At 39.5% G+C, this 16,588-nt stretch overlaps 1 protein-coding gene across 4 annotated transcripts in view; it reads left to right on the plus strand.

The window, feature by feature from the left end:
- The window catches only part of LOC127617193 (transcription factor COE3-like), a 125,608-nt gene that overhangs the window by 19,961 nt on the left and 89,059 nt on the right, over positions 1-16,588 (plus strand). For all 4 annotated transcript variants that reach the window (XM_052089120.1, XM_052089118.1, XM_052089121.1 and 1 more), the window contains exons 5-6: positions 634-707; positions 4,855-4,923. In XM_052089120.1, the coding sequence (XP_051945080.1) occupies positions 634-707; positions 4,855-4,923 (143 nt within the window). The remainder of the gene's footprint in view (positions 1-633; positions 708-4,854; positions 4,924-16,588) is intronic.

The raw sequence follows: 16,588 nt of genomic DNA on the forward strand, positions 1-16,588 counted from the left end.
AGTAAGATGAAGGGTATTTTGAGGTGGATTGCACTGTGTGTTCCATGTGTGTGTGTTTGTGTGCTTGCATTATGATGGATTCATCTTTGCTGGTGATGGTTGGGGATGGGGAGCCTGGTTGGAAGTGGGGAGTGAGTCCTTTAACTTCCTTGATATGCACTGATCATCCGTCATTCAGGCCAGGCATGACAGCCCGATGATGGATGCCTGGGAGGGGGCCTCTCTTTTGGGGCCTGGCTGGCCATCTGGCTGCACAGGGTTGGATGCTGATGGGGAGAACGTAAAGATTGTTACTCCACATGAGCCCCAGCAGAGTCTGGATCCCCCTCGGATCATTGCATATATTTGTCCAGCCGCTGATGACCAGATTTAGCTTTTAGCATATGTTAAAGTTGTCAGCATGCTCCAAACCAAAAATATGACTAATGACCAGGTGCCAACATCCTGAACAATTATCTTGAGCAATCACTGCTTTCAATGTGAGCTAAAGGAGGGGTCAGCCAAGTCTCAAACTTCAGCCCTATTATACACATATTGATCTTTGCATTTTCATAGATACACTGCATTACTTTTTTGTATTTTTATATAACACCATTTGCTATCTCTGCCTTTGTTTCTCTCTCTGTCTTATAGCCAATCCTTTATGAAGGCCAAGACAAAAATCCCGAGATGTGTCGTGTTCTTCTCACCCATGAGATCATGTGCAGGTCAGTCCATTTTAATGAGTTACAACATATATACTTCTCAAGTCCACATGAAATCAAAATTGACCTTATTTATTATTATTTTTTATAAATGTTCTTGGTCTTATTGTGAAAAATATATTAGTACATGTTATTCCAAAGACAAAACATCGTAATCTTTAACAATTTTAATTTAAAAATTGCTTAGCAATTAAAAACTTTTTCAAGTTTTTCAAATTCCAAATGTTTAAAAGTCATGTCCTATGCTGTATACAGTATACATGTATACTGTACACACACACACACACACACACACACACACACACACACACACACACACACACACACACACACACACACACACACACATATATACACACAGTATGCATGTAAACTGTATACAACACTTCAGAACAAGCACTGCTCTGTTGAAATTGAAATGAAGCACCAGCATTCCGAACATAGCGTAACATGAAAGCTACATTTTTAAAAACATCTTTTAATGCCTTATTAATTCCTTTTTCTATTATTTAATGTAAAAATGTATTACGCCTCATATTACTGGTCATGGTTCACCATCGCTGTAGACTTTAAAAGAATATTAACATATGGTTTGGGAGTCCAGCTCATGATTATACCATAGGGTTGCATAGCTGGGCCTACAAATTTCTTCCCTCTCCACTGTGAAGTCCTACAGGGCTTTTCTCATTAAACTGACCTTAATGCAGTGTAATTATGGCTTCACAATGGGCTTGCATGACTGGGGGTCTGGGCAGAGGTGTCTTGTCCATGAAGTTTTCCCTGATGGCCATGAGAGGTATGGACCAGTGGGAGATCTAGGATTGGGGCATCTAGGAAGTTCAGGGTACTCATATGTTGGTTTCCTGGGTAAAAAAGGGAGGGGGTACCACATGCGGGACCCAGAGTTAATAATGCAACAAGGGGAAATTATTGGGCTTCCTCAGCCAACACTCTTTGCTTTGTGTAACAGAGATTTGCCAAGAGCAGACAGAGTCAATTATTATGGAAGGCCTGTCATTAAAGTGTTGATGGGAATTTCAACACATTCCGAATCATTAAGATGGACTTTGCTAATTATGTTAATCACTGAAGTAATTCCATCTGGCAGTCACCAGTGCTACATAAATCTCATAAATGCTTCGCCATGTAAAGTGGACATCACTCCTAATGAACTCACCTTCTTTATACTACAGATCACTGAATGCTGGGTACTCTGTTCTATTTTCTCCCTCAAGCAACCAGGGTTTCTTTGAGATGATTTTGGTTCAGGTTCCATTTCATAATGATGGCTCAGTTTGAGTTGGTCATTATGTGATTGAGTGTGATTATTAACTGCCTCCCTTGATGAATGGTGTGTTTCCATTCGCTAATGAGAGAGAGATGAGAGATATTTCCCCAGTCTCTCACTCCCAGGTGATAGAACTCTTTATCAGGGCCCTGATGGAGTCTGCCTCACCTGCAACACCCATCAACAGACTGAGCATTTTCGAAAGCACAGCAGCTGTTCATGGCAAACTTGATGTTTTTGTCCCAGACGTGAGGATGAGTGTCCTGTGGTCCCATTCAGTTTGAATAAATAGCAGTTGCCTTAGAGATTAATTTCTTTGGGTAGTAAATTATCTTAGCAGTTAACTTTGACAGCTTGATTGGAATATAAATGGAGTTAGAATATTGCTACATGAACATCATGATCACAATCAAGGATGTAACCAAATATTAAATATTGGAGTGGACCTAAAGTAAAATAAAGAATGGTCATTGAAAAACACATACTGATGACCACTGGTCTATTAAGGCAATGGGATCATTGCTGGTTTGGTGCTGTTCTAACTAGTGGATCAGCATATCAATGCCATTCGCCAGCAGAAAATGCTGGTCAACAAGCATGGTCTTTCTTGTGAAGCTGGTTAACCTAAGAAGCCTAGCTGGTGAAGGTGGTTTAGAAGCCTGTTGGGGACACCAGCATCCAAATTATATGTTCCGATAGCTCAACTGGCAGAGCATGGTTATATTTCCAGGGAATTTATACCTTGGCACTGTAAGTCGCTTTAGATAAAGGTATCTCCCACATGAATGGATGAAATTAAACATGTTGGTGACCAGCAGTGCTAGTGTTTTCAACAGGTCAGTGTCTATAGTGTGCTCTTTAAAAGAGAAAGGAATTGGTCATGGTCAGCCTTCAGACATTCAAGGTCCTTACTGGTCCTCCCAATGACTTAGATCTGGCACTCTGGAGCCTCCAAATGAGTCAGCTCAGCAGTCAGCTGGCATGGTGCATCGAAAAAATTATGGCACGCAGTGCATGTGGGCACAGACCGGTCTCTGTCTGCCTGCTCTGCTGCCAGTCTGGATGAGGATGCTGCTTTGAAAATGTCTGCCATGGGCTTTCACTCTACAGTAAGGCAGCTCGGTGCATATCATTACCCCTGACTATAGCCTCTCTATGCTAGGCTGGGTAATTACAACACTTGCCCTTTGAAAATATGGCCTCTATTGACATCCTTCTCTACCTCCCTCTCTTTCGTTTCATGTCTTATCTTACTTATTCAGCATGTTCTACTCTATATGATGTTAGTCTTAAGGTTCCCAGGGGAGGCTTTGAAGGCTGTTTTTTTTACAAGCCCCCCTCTGATATAGCGGCCTTGTCCTGATAAACCCACCTTTCTTGCTTTTAACTGAATCTACTTCAGAATACTGAAGGTCTATCTGGTGGGCAATCGAGGGCCGTAACTCTTAAAGTATCTGTTCCTCAATCTATGACTAATCACTCAAAAGCGACCAGAGTTGGTGCCTCTAGACAACAGCACAGCTTGCCCTGTGCTCAATTCAGGGGCTTGAGGTTGGAGCCACATTTGTTATCCTGGTTCAGGCCCACAGTCATTAGCCAAGCCAGGGCTAGCCTGCACAGACTCTGGAGGGAATGCCATTAAGGCCACATTACGGACACTCCGCCAAGGTTTGTTTTTGTGAACCGGGGCCTCAGGCTCCCTCCGGACTGGGGTGTGCTCCTGGGGTTAAGTTTGTTTATAACACTTCTTTTGCAGTTTGAGGAGGTTGTCACCACAGCCTCAACACTGGGTTTCCAATGCTAATTGGTCTCCTGGAACTTTGCTAATGGTTCCAAGTAGCTGGGGGAATACATTACGGTGGCACACTCTATGGTAACAGTCACACACACAAAGAACAGGAAAAAACAACACGCAGTTTATGTTTTTTCGAGTTCTTAAAGATCAAACTATGTGATAAATGATTCATAAAGTCAGATCATTTTGCATTCAGTGGCTCTAAGTGAGGATTATTTGTCAAATGGCAATCTAATGCATGACAGCATGAAGCAAGTAGGATGAATATATCAGGGTTCTTAGCAGTCTGAAAAATCCATACAATGTGATTTGAAGTTATTACTTAGCTAATCTTAATCGAGGATAATTCTTTTTTTTTGTTTGTTTCAGCATCTACTCTATCATTTCATCAAACTATGCAGAGAAAGATGCATAGGAGTAGTTACTGCCACAATATTTCTCTAATGAGAATAAATTAATTGGAAACCAGTAGCCTTACCAGTTTAGTTGGTGAGGGCTGAATGGGCTAGGTGGGATGTATTTAGGGGAACCAAATGCCAACAGATGAGGTGCCAGCCTGGGGCGAGGGCACAGGCAAGGGCAGAGGTGATGACAGTGTTGGAGAAGAGCATTTGGGAGAGAGCTGCTGCACCATGACTTCTCTGGGTGCTGTCCAAACTGTCAGAGGCTGGCTGAGTGACCTTGGCAGGGGCCCAGCCCAGCTGGAGCACCGGGTGAGAGGAGAAAGTGGGTGACCTGTCAGGCAGGCACCAGCTTGTGCAAGACTTGCTGGTCACCACATAGCACCATCCCTATCTCTTAAAGAAGAGCGCAGAGAAATATCTTCTTAGCACAAAATAAACCAATTACTTCTTTCGTGAACACAAACATAATTCCTCTGCCATTCAGACTGCTAACAATACGGTTTTGTTAATTTCCAAATCAAGTAAATTCTCCCCTAAAAAATCTAATTGAACATCAGACTGGACAACTGAAGTTGTCAGAGTTAGTGATCTCTGAAACAAGAGTAAACCCCAAATTATAAAATTATTACATAGATATTTAACCTATGTCTTCTGTTCTTTCAGCCGGTGTTGTGACAAGAAGAGCTGTGGGAACCGAAATGAGACACCATCCGATCCTGTCATCATCGACAGGTAAGAACATCTTTTATCTTTCTCCCATTCTGAAGAAATGGAAAGATGCTATACACCCAACACACCACATCCATCCATCCATCCATCCATCCATCCATCCATCCATCCATCCATCCATCCATCCATCCATCCATCCATCCATCCATCCATCTATCTATCTATCTATCTATCTATCTATCTATCTATCTATCTATCTATCTATCTATCTATCTATCTATCTATCTATCTGCCTGTCTGTTTCAGATTGATCTCATGCGGGTTCATGTGTAGATGGGATGGTAACAGCTTAAAGTGTGAAAGAACCATCCTAATTGAGACATTATAAATGCAGTTAGCAAACAATCTAAGAATTCCTTTTAGGGAATTTATTCCACATAACTGTTACACATATTCTGGTTTTATAACTCTGAATTCTGTTGAATACCATCTCTCAATCTATTAACCCTGTTGACTGGGGTTCTGCCCTCTAAAAGTGTCTGTAGGGAGCTTTTTTAATGACTGGAATGGAGTGGATATGATTGTGTGAGATAGTGTGCACTTCCAAACAGGACAGCAGCATGAGTGTCCTCCTAGGGCTCAGGGGTCATTACTAAATCCATGTTGGCTCATTAGACTGGCCTTGGAGCATATCCAGCGGACAGAAGTGAAAGGAGCCGGAAATCAGTGACCCTCCCTCTTTCTCAACACACTTACAAATGCGCATACACACACACTCATCCACACACCAAATCTTCTCACCTCTAGCTGCCATGGAGTGCATCTGATTGGTGTAAGGTCCAAACCTGCAGAGATGATGTCACCTTTTATGCTCTCCGTGTCATTTATGGAATGTACCATTATTTAGCTGCTCAGTAAATGACAAAACCCTGCACCCATTTAATTGGCCATACCGACCAACAAACTACCAATAATACCAAGTTACTAACAACCGACAGGGCGAGAACCATCATAAGCACCACAAAATATGACAAAAGTGTGCGAAAGAATGTTCGCATTTTTCATCTCTCTACAATGAGGCTGATATTGCCATCTTAAATGTTTCCCTTGGGAGTAGTCGCAATGAATGGTGCTATGTAGTGGCTGAATCACTGATGTCTAGTGTGTGTGTGTTTGTGTGTGTGTGTATATATATATATATATATATATATATATATATATATATATATATATATATATACATGCAAGTGTGCCAGCCACATCTGAACCCCTCATTACGCTGACCAAAACCCATTCAAAAGTGTTTACGGGTGACAGAGGATGCCTCTGATTTAAGACAGACTGGTCCATACGACTGCATTTTAGCGCCCTATTAAGATGGGCAGTATTTATAGGAGTGCTGCCCTGAGCTCCTTAAACCAACAAATAAATCATTTTGGCACGGGGGACGGCCGCTGACCCACCATGCAAATCAGCTGTAGCACCCATCACTGTAAAAGACTTAATGACGGCTATTTATCCTCCCCTCCACAGTCCCTACCTTTGTTTCAGGCACAGATCTGCTGTGTAAATCAAGACCTGCTGTGCATGGGTGTGTGGCTCCGTGCATCACAACACCTCACACACATGCACATGATTGCATTGACAAAGATGCCTTGAACACAGCTAGAGCTGGTGGCATTCTGAGGAGTTTTCATAATTTTCATGCCTACGTCTCTGTTAGTTTGGGCTAATTAATTTTGCTCCATTGATCACGATGTTTACCACAAATTGAGACACTAAACAACAATTAAAACAGAGGTTCACTTGGAAAAAAGTAATTATGATGGCAGAGTCGATTTCATTCATTTTGCTGCTTCACAGGCCCTTTCCCAAACGATACACTTAATGGACATTTGGTGTGAGTCTCATATTCAAGTCTACTAGACTAGACCATAGGGCAATGCTATTCAAATCCATTCCCGGAGGGTAACTGTTCAGAGTTTCATAATCAAACACACATCTAAAAAAACGAATTACTTGGTGTAATTACCTGCTTTTGCCTCCACCTATCCAGTCTTGAACATGATCATAGCGGTTCTTTAGCTCTTATATGCTCTCTATGTTTAGTAATGCTTGAAGAACATGGCATGGAAAAGAGGGAAGAGATAAGCTCTAATGTCAATTTCCGTGTGACCTTCCTGACCTTTCATCTATGTTTAATTTCACAAGAACCTCTCCGAAGATCTTTTCATCAGCAAGTTTACATGACAGTCCTGTACTGTGTAGACTTGTAGACATAAGGTCAAAGCTATTTTGTAGAAATATTGTTAGTGTGTCCAGACCTCATAAAATCAATGATGGGCATAGTTTTCTTTATCACATTAAAATAAGGAAGGAAGAAGAGGCGGTACATATTGAAGGGGTCATCCCTTTTTTAAAAATAGTAAATCGCCTTTTTTTACATCATAGGATTGCTTGGAGGGACACTTTCATTTTAGAGATCATATTTATTTGACAAACATTTGGATACACCTGTGAGTGCATCATCAGTATTTTGGTTAGATTTCCTGGAAGAGTAAGACTGTAAATTCTGCTTAAAGATAATTGTGTTAACTTTAAGGCATGCACGGGCATATGGATGGTCTAAAAGCTTACCAACGAAAGACCTCAAAATGCACATTTTGATTTCACAAGGTACTAAAAGTGCTATACATATCAATATATCTATATTTATGCTATTTTTGATTTTGTGTGAGCTGATCAGGAGTTAACCCTGTTTTTATTTGTTTTTATGTGATTGTTTGCCAGAATTTAGCACTTTGTTTGATTCTTTGTCCATGTAGGTTAGGGTTGTGTCTACATGTATGGAACAAACAAGCTTGTGTGTCTAAGATGAACCCTTTGTTTAAGAGCTTGTGCTTGTGTGTTTTGTCCACATGTGTGCATGTGTGTTTCATAGCTTAACCCTGTGGGGGTGGCGGCTGGTTTTTGGTTATCAGCCTCTCTGGACTCTTCCCAGCAATCACGTTCTATTGATCGAGCTGCGAGCCCATCGGTGCTGGCCAGATTAAGAGTATAGATTTGCAATAAAAGAAGGACATTACTGGGCAGCCTGGGTGAAATTGAAAAAAATGATGAGCTCCTGGAAGTGGAGATGAGTCAGAGGCAGAAGTGAAGGGTGTTAAAGAGGCAGATTTTATGTATGAGTGTATTAAAGACATTATAGGCCCACTCTGTACATGTATGTCAGAATGCACACAGGATAGGAAGTCTTTGCCTGGTTAATAGTGGAATATTACAGTAAGAGTAGTGATACAACTGTTTAATATGTTTCAGTAATTTCTTAAATGCTTTTCTCCCTCAATAGCAACATTTTATAATCATATGAAATCCTTTGGAATCATATATTTGACAAATATTGTTAAAGTGTTTCATGTTATTTTGATACAATGGCAAGACATGTCCTTAAAGGTGACATATGTAATTTCCTCGGTACTAGCGGAACCACAATGCAAAAATGATGACTGTTTTGAAACAGGTTTCCTTAAACACTCACCCCTTCTGCCATTGGTCACAAAACAGATACAGTAGTCCTGCCCCAAACTCACACCATTGGATGAGTCAATATATGCTGTTAAAACAAACAGAGGGAAGTTTTCATAGTGCCACTGACCCAGAACGTTAAAACATTTCAAGGGAAATTACCTACGAATGTTTAAGTTATGTTTAAGAATGTATTTTAACATAGAAAAACAAGACATACTTTAACTTTATTGTAGGTACATGGGTGTTTGTGTAAATGTGTGTAAAATATGGATGATCAAGGTGGGGTGCAGATGCAGGCGGCCTGTTTCAATAATTCAGTGTCTCCGGTCTCTCAAAAGGGGGTCTCCCTCCAACAACCCCTCTTTCTGAGTTTAAAAACACAAGCCAGAGAGAGACAGAGAGAGAGAGAGAGAGAGAGAGAGAGAGAGAGATTGGAATTCTGATAAAAACAGTGACAGATGCAGGTGAAATAAGGCCAGTCGCCATGACGATGTTAAGCGTAAAGTTCCCATAGCGATTCTAGAATGGTCATCTCTCATTAACCTATGAGTCAACTGAGTCATTTTTACCCAGAGCACCCCTCATCAACTAGAAGTAAATGTGCAATGTTCAAAACGACCATTCGTGCATTTTAGCCCGGACCCTGAAATGCATTTTTGTGCCTTTTGCCATTGTATTGATGGTAAGAGTGGGGCTGGATTAATAAAACCCACAAGAGCACCACAGCTTGATGTGTTTTGAGCATGTGTGCCAACCTCTAGGTCACAGCACATGTTTGATAATTTCAACATGAACCTTAAAGTTTTCCATAAAATAACCATCTATGACCACAACCGATGCATGAACGTGCTTTTATCGTAGCTGTAATAAAAATGCCACAATGACTTTGAGTGGCCGACTGCGGGAGGATTGAAGGGAAACACAACAGTCGCTGTTTGTGCTGTAGACCTCTTGTTTTTTATGCACACTATCTGTTTCAACTCTAACTACAGCAGCTACACAGTCAGGCCTGCAAATAGAAAGCCACAGAACCACAATCACCTTCCCTCTCGGTTCTGTTGTTACAGTCTCACCCTCAGCTACACACAAGCCTCCAACAGAAGGTTAACTGTAACTTATCTGGCACACCAATGTCCTCGTGGAGTGGGATGTTTACAGTTTTGTTGCTTCTGTATCATCTATGTGTTGTTTGCTATATGTGCAGATTTTTCTTTTGAAATCTGCACTATTGTTAGTTTGAATGCAACACTGCAAAAAATATTTTGTTATATGGATAGTTGACATGAAAATTTAAGCAATTTCAGGAATTTCCTGACTAGCAATAATTCGTTATAATCTTGAATAACAAGTCTTGAAACAACATTCTTCCCACTTTTTTAATTATTTTATGTTCAGTATTTTTTTATACCTCAAATGAATTGAGAAACTACATTTAATATGTGTCCTTTAACAAAAAGATTGTGGGAACACTTTACAATAAGTTTCCATATGTTAACATTAGGTATCATGGACAGACAATTACCAATATTATATATATTTTTACAGCATTTATTAATCTTTGTTAATATTAGTTTATTAAAATACAAGTGTCACACGTGTTAGTTCATGTTAGTTCATAGTGCATTAACTAATGTTAACACATACACATTTATATTTTAAAAATGTTGAAATTAACATTAACTAAGATTAATAAATGCTGTAAATGTTTTGTTCATTGTTAGTTCATGTTAACTTATAATAACTAATGTTATGCTCCACAGGAAGATCTAAATAGTGATAAAAAAAACAAACAGAAATGGTGACCAGTTCAAGGACTAACACTGTAATAAATGGTAAACTGTAATTGTTACATTAAGTATCTACTTTTACTTGATCTAACCCTTTAAATTAGGTTTGTTGGTGAAATCTAGTGTGTTTAGGTTGAATCAGTAATGTTATATAACATTGATATTGTCAAAGGTAGTTAATTGAGATGTTACCACAAAAAGACAATTTTAGTCATTTTTTCAAGATATACAGTCTTGAAAGCACTTTATTTTACAGATACTGTTTTACATTTACATACTATACAATTACAAAAACTAATTATTTGTTGTAAAACACTACAACCTAACCCCAACTAGGGTTGTGCCGATAGACGATGATATCAGGGGTCATCGATAGACGGAGATATTGCCAATAGCTGATGCCTTTGGCGATATCAAGACGATATTTGGCTTGTTTTCCCATGAATGTATTATTATTATTATTAGGCTATTATTATTATCAAAATAATATTACAATTAATTTGCCATGCCATATATTCACATCGACATCACCACATATAACAGACACTTGCGACACCGACACATATTAACTGAGGATTATAAAAATGAAATAGACTACAAAACTACATCCCACATCAAAATTAAATTACAAGGTGATAGACCTAGAATTATGTCAAGAGTGCTTGTTATAAAAGAGACACATCATTCTTATACCATTGTTGTTTGAGCCATGACAAAAACAGCATCGTCATTCGTCAGCATTTTGTTTTCTTTGCATAGCATATTAACATAAAATGGTAATGATACTACTACTAATAATACTAATAACAATGCAATAACAAATTGCTGTTATTATTATATGACTAAAAATAGTTTCCTTGGTGCTAGCTTAGCAGCATCAGCAGGGTGGTGGGAACGCAAATGTACAGATAGGTTTGTGGTTTGATACTCGTTCACCCACTCTTTGCAACTCTTTTGCAAAGTTTGCAAATTGCCTGTGTGATATCCACATTGGGCTCGTCTTTTGCGTCTGGTTTAAAACCAAAATATTGCCAAATAGGTGATGTGACAATTTTCTTTATCACCAACTCCATCTTTGTTATCAAAATGATGGTATACTAATGTATCATTTTCTTTACTTAAAAATAAATGAAGCAGTTGGGGAGGCTAGCAGGAGTTAGCAGAGTGAAAGGCAGGTGGAGCACCTGTTTACATCTCTCTATGGGCAAGTTGTTTTTGCATCTAGAGCCTGAGGGGCGGACGGCAATAGGACTGGGCTCAGTCACAGCCTGCAGAACGGCCCCGGGGCCCACTCGGATGGATGTGTTCCTAAGGGCACACTCTGAAAGAGAAAGAGAAAAACAGAAATGGAAAAATAGAATGGGAAAAAGAAAGAGACAAAGAAAACAAGAAAACTGTCGGTTGTTACACCGTTCTGCTGATTTTACATGCCTAACAGTGGATCTTCTTTGGGGATGCTGTTAGATGTTTCAAGCATGAATCTCAAAACAGCCAGGTAAGCATTGGCTCTTCCACACAACACCAGAGAGTGTTTGGGGTCATGGGAATCCGGCTGATCGCTCCCCAGCAACCGTGGAAGTTTTACAGCTAAATCCAGCCCTCCAGTGCCTGTCACTAATGCTAGCATTATCCCTCGCCACCCCTCTGTGAGGCAAAAGCTATCGATTGCTTCCTCCTTATCCCTCTGTCGACATCTCGCTGCCTCCTGCGGGTCTCAAAGAAGGAACGCTGGGTGCTGTGTAATCTAGGAAAGTAAACACAGTCAGGGGCTCTCGTATTGATTAAGATCATGTTGATTGTCTGGGATACCACTGAAATGGGCCTGAACCTAGAGTGTAACCCACATTCTGATGCCAACAGAGCGGAACTGCACATACATTCAGAGAGTTCCAGCTCAAAAATCTGATTGGATGACCCACTTTAGGATCTTTTGTACAATTGAAGGCTACAGTTAATTAATTATTTCAATTGGTGGAAGAACTGTTAGAATTATTATTAAAAGTACATTTAGGGCTGGGGGCCTGGGTAGCTCTGCAAGTAAAGATGCTGACTACCACACCTGGAGTTGCAAGTTCGAATCCAAGCGTGCTGAGTGACTCCAGTCAGGCTTCCTAAGCAACCAGTTGGCCCGGTTGCTAGGGTGGATAGAGTCACATTGGGGTAACCTCCTCATGGTCGCTATAATGTGGTTCTCGCTTTCGTTGGGGCATGTGGTGAGTTTTGCGTGGATGCCGTGGAGAATAGCGTGAAGCCTCCACATGCGCTACATCTCTGCGGTAACGGGCTCAACAAGCCACATAATACGATGAGCGGATTGACGGTCTCAGACATGGAGGCAACTGAGATTCATCCTCCGCCACCTGGATTGAAGCGAGTCACTATGCCACCACGAGGACCTAGATCACATTGGGAATTGGGCATTTCAAATTGGGAAGAAAATCCCCAAAAAATTAAAATAAAAAATACTTTTAGATCCAACATTATACAGCATTTGGAGCCTATTTTAAATCCATAATGTGACATATTTCCAAAAGAAAGATAATTTTGTTACATTTTGATAAAAGATTACTTTCACCTTTTAAACATTGATAGCAGCAGATAATTGATTAAATAATGCAATAAATGGCATTTTCTTTTGAAGATAGTGACCCCCTAGGGAGTTAGTGCCCTACGTAGACTGCATAGTCTGCTTATTGGGAGCAGATACTGTCTGTATAGCAACAAAGTATTTATAAAAAATTTAATGCAGTAAATTGCATTTTTTTTTTCCTAAGACACATTTCCCAGCACTATATGGTAGCGATTCCTTTGAACTCTTTACTGGACTGACACTTTCTGCATACCCCCTGATAACTTCTTGTCCTCTCACCTTAGTTACCAGTATGTATGCTGCCCAATTAAAAACATTCCTAACGAGGCCCCCCTGCTTTGCATGAGAGGGTACTGTGCCATAAACTGGTTCATTAAGGCGGCTCTATCCATGGTGCTGATTCTGGGTAGCAGATGTGAAGGGGATTCACATGTTCCTCTATAAGTAGCTGGAAGAACAGAGTAGTCCTGCAGCCTAATGGAGATGCTGATCAGCATGAGGCTCTGTGCAGGTCATGGTCTGGTCAAACTACAGATGTTTATCTAGAGAGCTGCTCCTGGGTCTTTCATAAGAGTGGCTTTGAATGCAGGATGCTTTTTCTATTGTCAGTCTTTTTAAATAAACTATAGTTTTTATACCTGTGTTAGGCGATTGTAAATCGTCATTTTTTTCACTTCACTGTATATTGAGAGTTATTCAGATTCCACGTCAAAACGTGAGCAGAAGGAAAGTCATTTCACCTTGAGAGCTTGCGAACTCTACAGGTCCAAATCTAGTCAACCTCACCTCCTAAATCCCACACAGCTGAACAGCAGGAAAACACAGCGGTACAGAACGTCCTTGATGCAGTTTTGAATGAGTGTGATTAATCCTCTACCATTTCATCTAGGCTTTCTTTATTTGCCTCCTTTTGTCCTCTAATTCTCTCACTGTCTCAGGGTGCAATCTGGCCTTGACATGCCCAGACCGCCAATAAGCAGAGAAAGAGAAAGGTGAGCCACGAAGATTAGAAGGGTATTGATTTCTATATAAAGATCCATAAATCTAATGTTGGCGACTATGGCAGAGTAGTTGCCAGCCACAGGAGACTGCTTTAGGGACAGACCATTACATAATCACAGACATACGGACACACGACATAGCTTGTTGGATATTGGTCATTGAGGCTTTATATTGTTTCAGTGAACTGCTAGATATACTCATATGATACTGGTAATAGTCTTGTATCAGTTAAATATGCTGTTTGGGTGTTTTTGTTTTTACTTCTGGCACTTTAAGTAATGTAAAAACTTATATTGACTAAAATCGTCACACAGAAGGTTTTCACACTCTCAATACCATTTATTTAATTTGTGTACTGACAATGCCCAAATGTGTACATAAATCTTTTTTTCAATTTTCTTCATGCTCTTCACTGACATTTTTTGTTGACTTGCTTAATAAGTAGGCCTACACTAACTAACTTTATGTAGTATGAGTACTTGATAAAAAAACAACTTATTTTAGCACAGCGGTTGATTGACAGGTAGAAGTTTCACACTAGAACTCATTGATTTCACAAGATTTAAACAGGGGGAGTAAAAAAATCTATCATGAAAGCCTATCTACTGTCAAGTATTTGCCATTAGAATGGATACTACATCCCTCAATGCCTGACTGACAAAAATAGATCATGACAGAAATTCTATTGAGAGTGATTAAGCTATTTCTTTTAACACACAAACATCCCTAATAATTTAATCTCAGCACAAAACACTACTAAGAAGTGCACATCCATGTCAAAAAGCTCAAGTGACCATGAAAGTAGGTCAAAGGGTGTGGATATTATCTGACTAACTCGATTGAACAGCATAATAAAACTAATCAAAACAACAGACTCCCAATATTTAGCAGTTATTGATATCTAATACAAACCAATGCATCAACAACACAACACCTCAACTCAATGGCATACAATTCAATGAAATGATGAACGGTGTTTAACTAATCCAACCAACAGCACATTAGAAAAAACTAAGTTTTTAAAACTTACCAATATATTTCAATACGCAGGTCTGCAGTCAAGAGCGGTAACTTCCGATGCTCATGTCAACAGCAGACATAAATTTGATCGAAGATTTTGATTGGCTTAAGGGTAAAGGCAAACTAACCCCTCAGGTCATCGTTGAATGCTCATTGCACAAGCTCATGACATTCTCCAGATCTCCATTGATAAACATTGAAGATGAAGGACTAGCCCCACGCATAGCAAATGAGCATGTTTAAATGGCTTTTATGCAACATACCTTAATAATAATAGAATTTCTCATAATATTTTATACTTTTTTTCTTGTATAATGGACATACAACATGTTTAAGTTGCGGAAAATATATTATTTCTTAAAATAAATGTATGATGGTGCCATGCAATTTGCAGAACAGCGCCACCTCTGATGGATATGTGTGTGTGTGTGGGTGTGTATATATATATATATATATATATATATATATACACAATACTGTGCAAAAGTTTTAGGCATTTTTGAAAAATGAAAAAATTCCATAGTGCGGATGTCTTCAAAAATAATGCCAAAAATAGCTTTCATTTATCAGTTCATGTCATACAAAGACCAGTAAACATAAAAAAGCTAAATCAATATTTGGTGTGACACCCTTTGCCTTTAAAATAGCATCAATTGTCCTAGGTACACCTGGACACAGTTTTTCTTGGTTGTTGGCAGGTAGGATGCTCCATATATAAGTGTTAGTTTTAATAACAATCAACCCATGACATAAAAAATAAAATAAAAAACACACACAAAAGTATGCAGTGGAAAACTAGATATATTAAATTTTAGTAAGAAAATGTAAGTGGTGCTTGCTCATGCAGAAATTTTTATGTGTGGCACAAATATAACTCCATATTGGTCACTGTTACATGAACAGTATTTCCCATTGAAGGTATTAGTTCATCTTTGCTTATGTGTGATGAAGCCTAGCTTGTTTTGTTTGTCTATGTGTTTGGAGTGTTGGTCTGGGCCTGTCTGGGCTATATGGTGTTGTGCAACTGACATAGATCTCTGAAGCTTGAGAATCATGTATATTTGATATTTGATACATGTATACATACTGTATGTGAACGTCACAAATACAGTTACATGTATAGTATGATATACATACATTCTTGTATAGCTGTTTTCTCTTTCACAAAAACACACTCATTCACACAGCTCTATACACACTTGTATGCCTACCTGAAGCCATATACACCTCTTGTTAGAACTTTATTGGCCCCGGTAAAACACACCCTCTCTCGCTTTCCAAACGAATACCGCCTGTACACCCAATTACACACACACCTTTCTCTCTGTCTGTATATCTTACATACACACACTGGCACGCCCCCACACACACACACACACACAAACACATACTATTTCTATTTTTCTGTCTCTCTACCAAACACACACACACACACACACAAACACAACACAAATCAATACCAATTTATAATTCAGGATTGCTGGAGTTTGGGTTTTAGGGCAGGCCAGCATCCAGCCTTCATAAATATTACAGTGTTATTGACTGGATCCGAATGAATTGTAGATTTTTTTTCTTCCCCTCTCTCTCTCTCTAACCCTCTCTCTTTGCCCCCTTTCTTGTATCAGGGTGCCGAGCAATAAAGCCGGTTTTTATTTATTCCCTTTGAGTTGGAGATGAGAGGCCTAACTGGATAACAAATTTGATCCCGAGAATAAAATAAAGTGGCTAATGGTGGACAGAAGGGGTGCCTCTCCCCCCAAATCTTTGGAGAGTAATGTAGCGTGTGCTGGGACTAGGATAA

Source organism: Xyrauchen texanus, chromosome 23, assembly GCF_025860055.1.
Source record: "Xyrauchen texanus isolate HMW12.3.18 chromosome 23, RBS_HiC_50CHRs, whole genome shotgun sequence".
Taxonomy (NCBI): Eukaryota; Metazoa; Chordata; class Actinopteri; order Cypriniformes; family Catostomidae; genus Xyrauchen; species Xyrauchen texanus.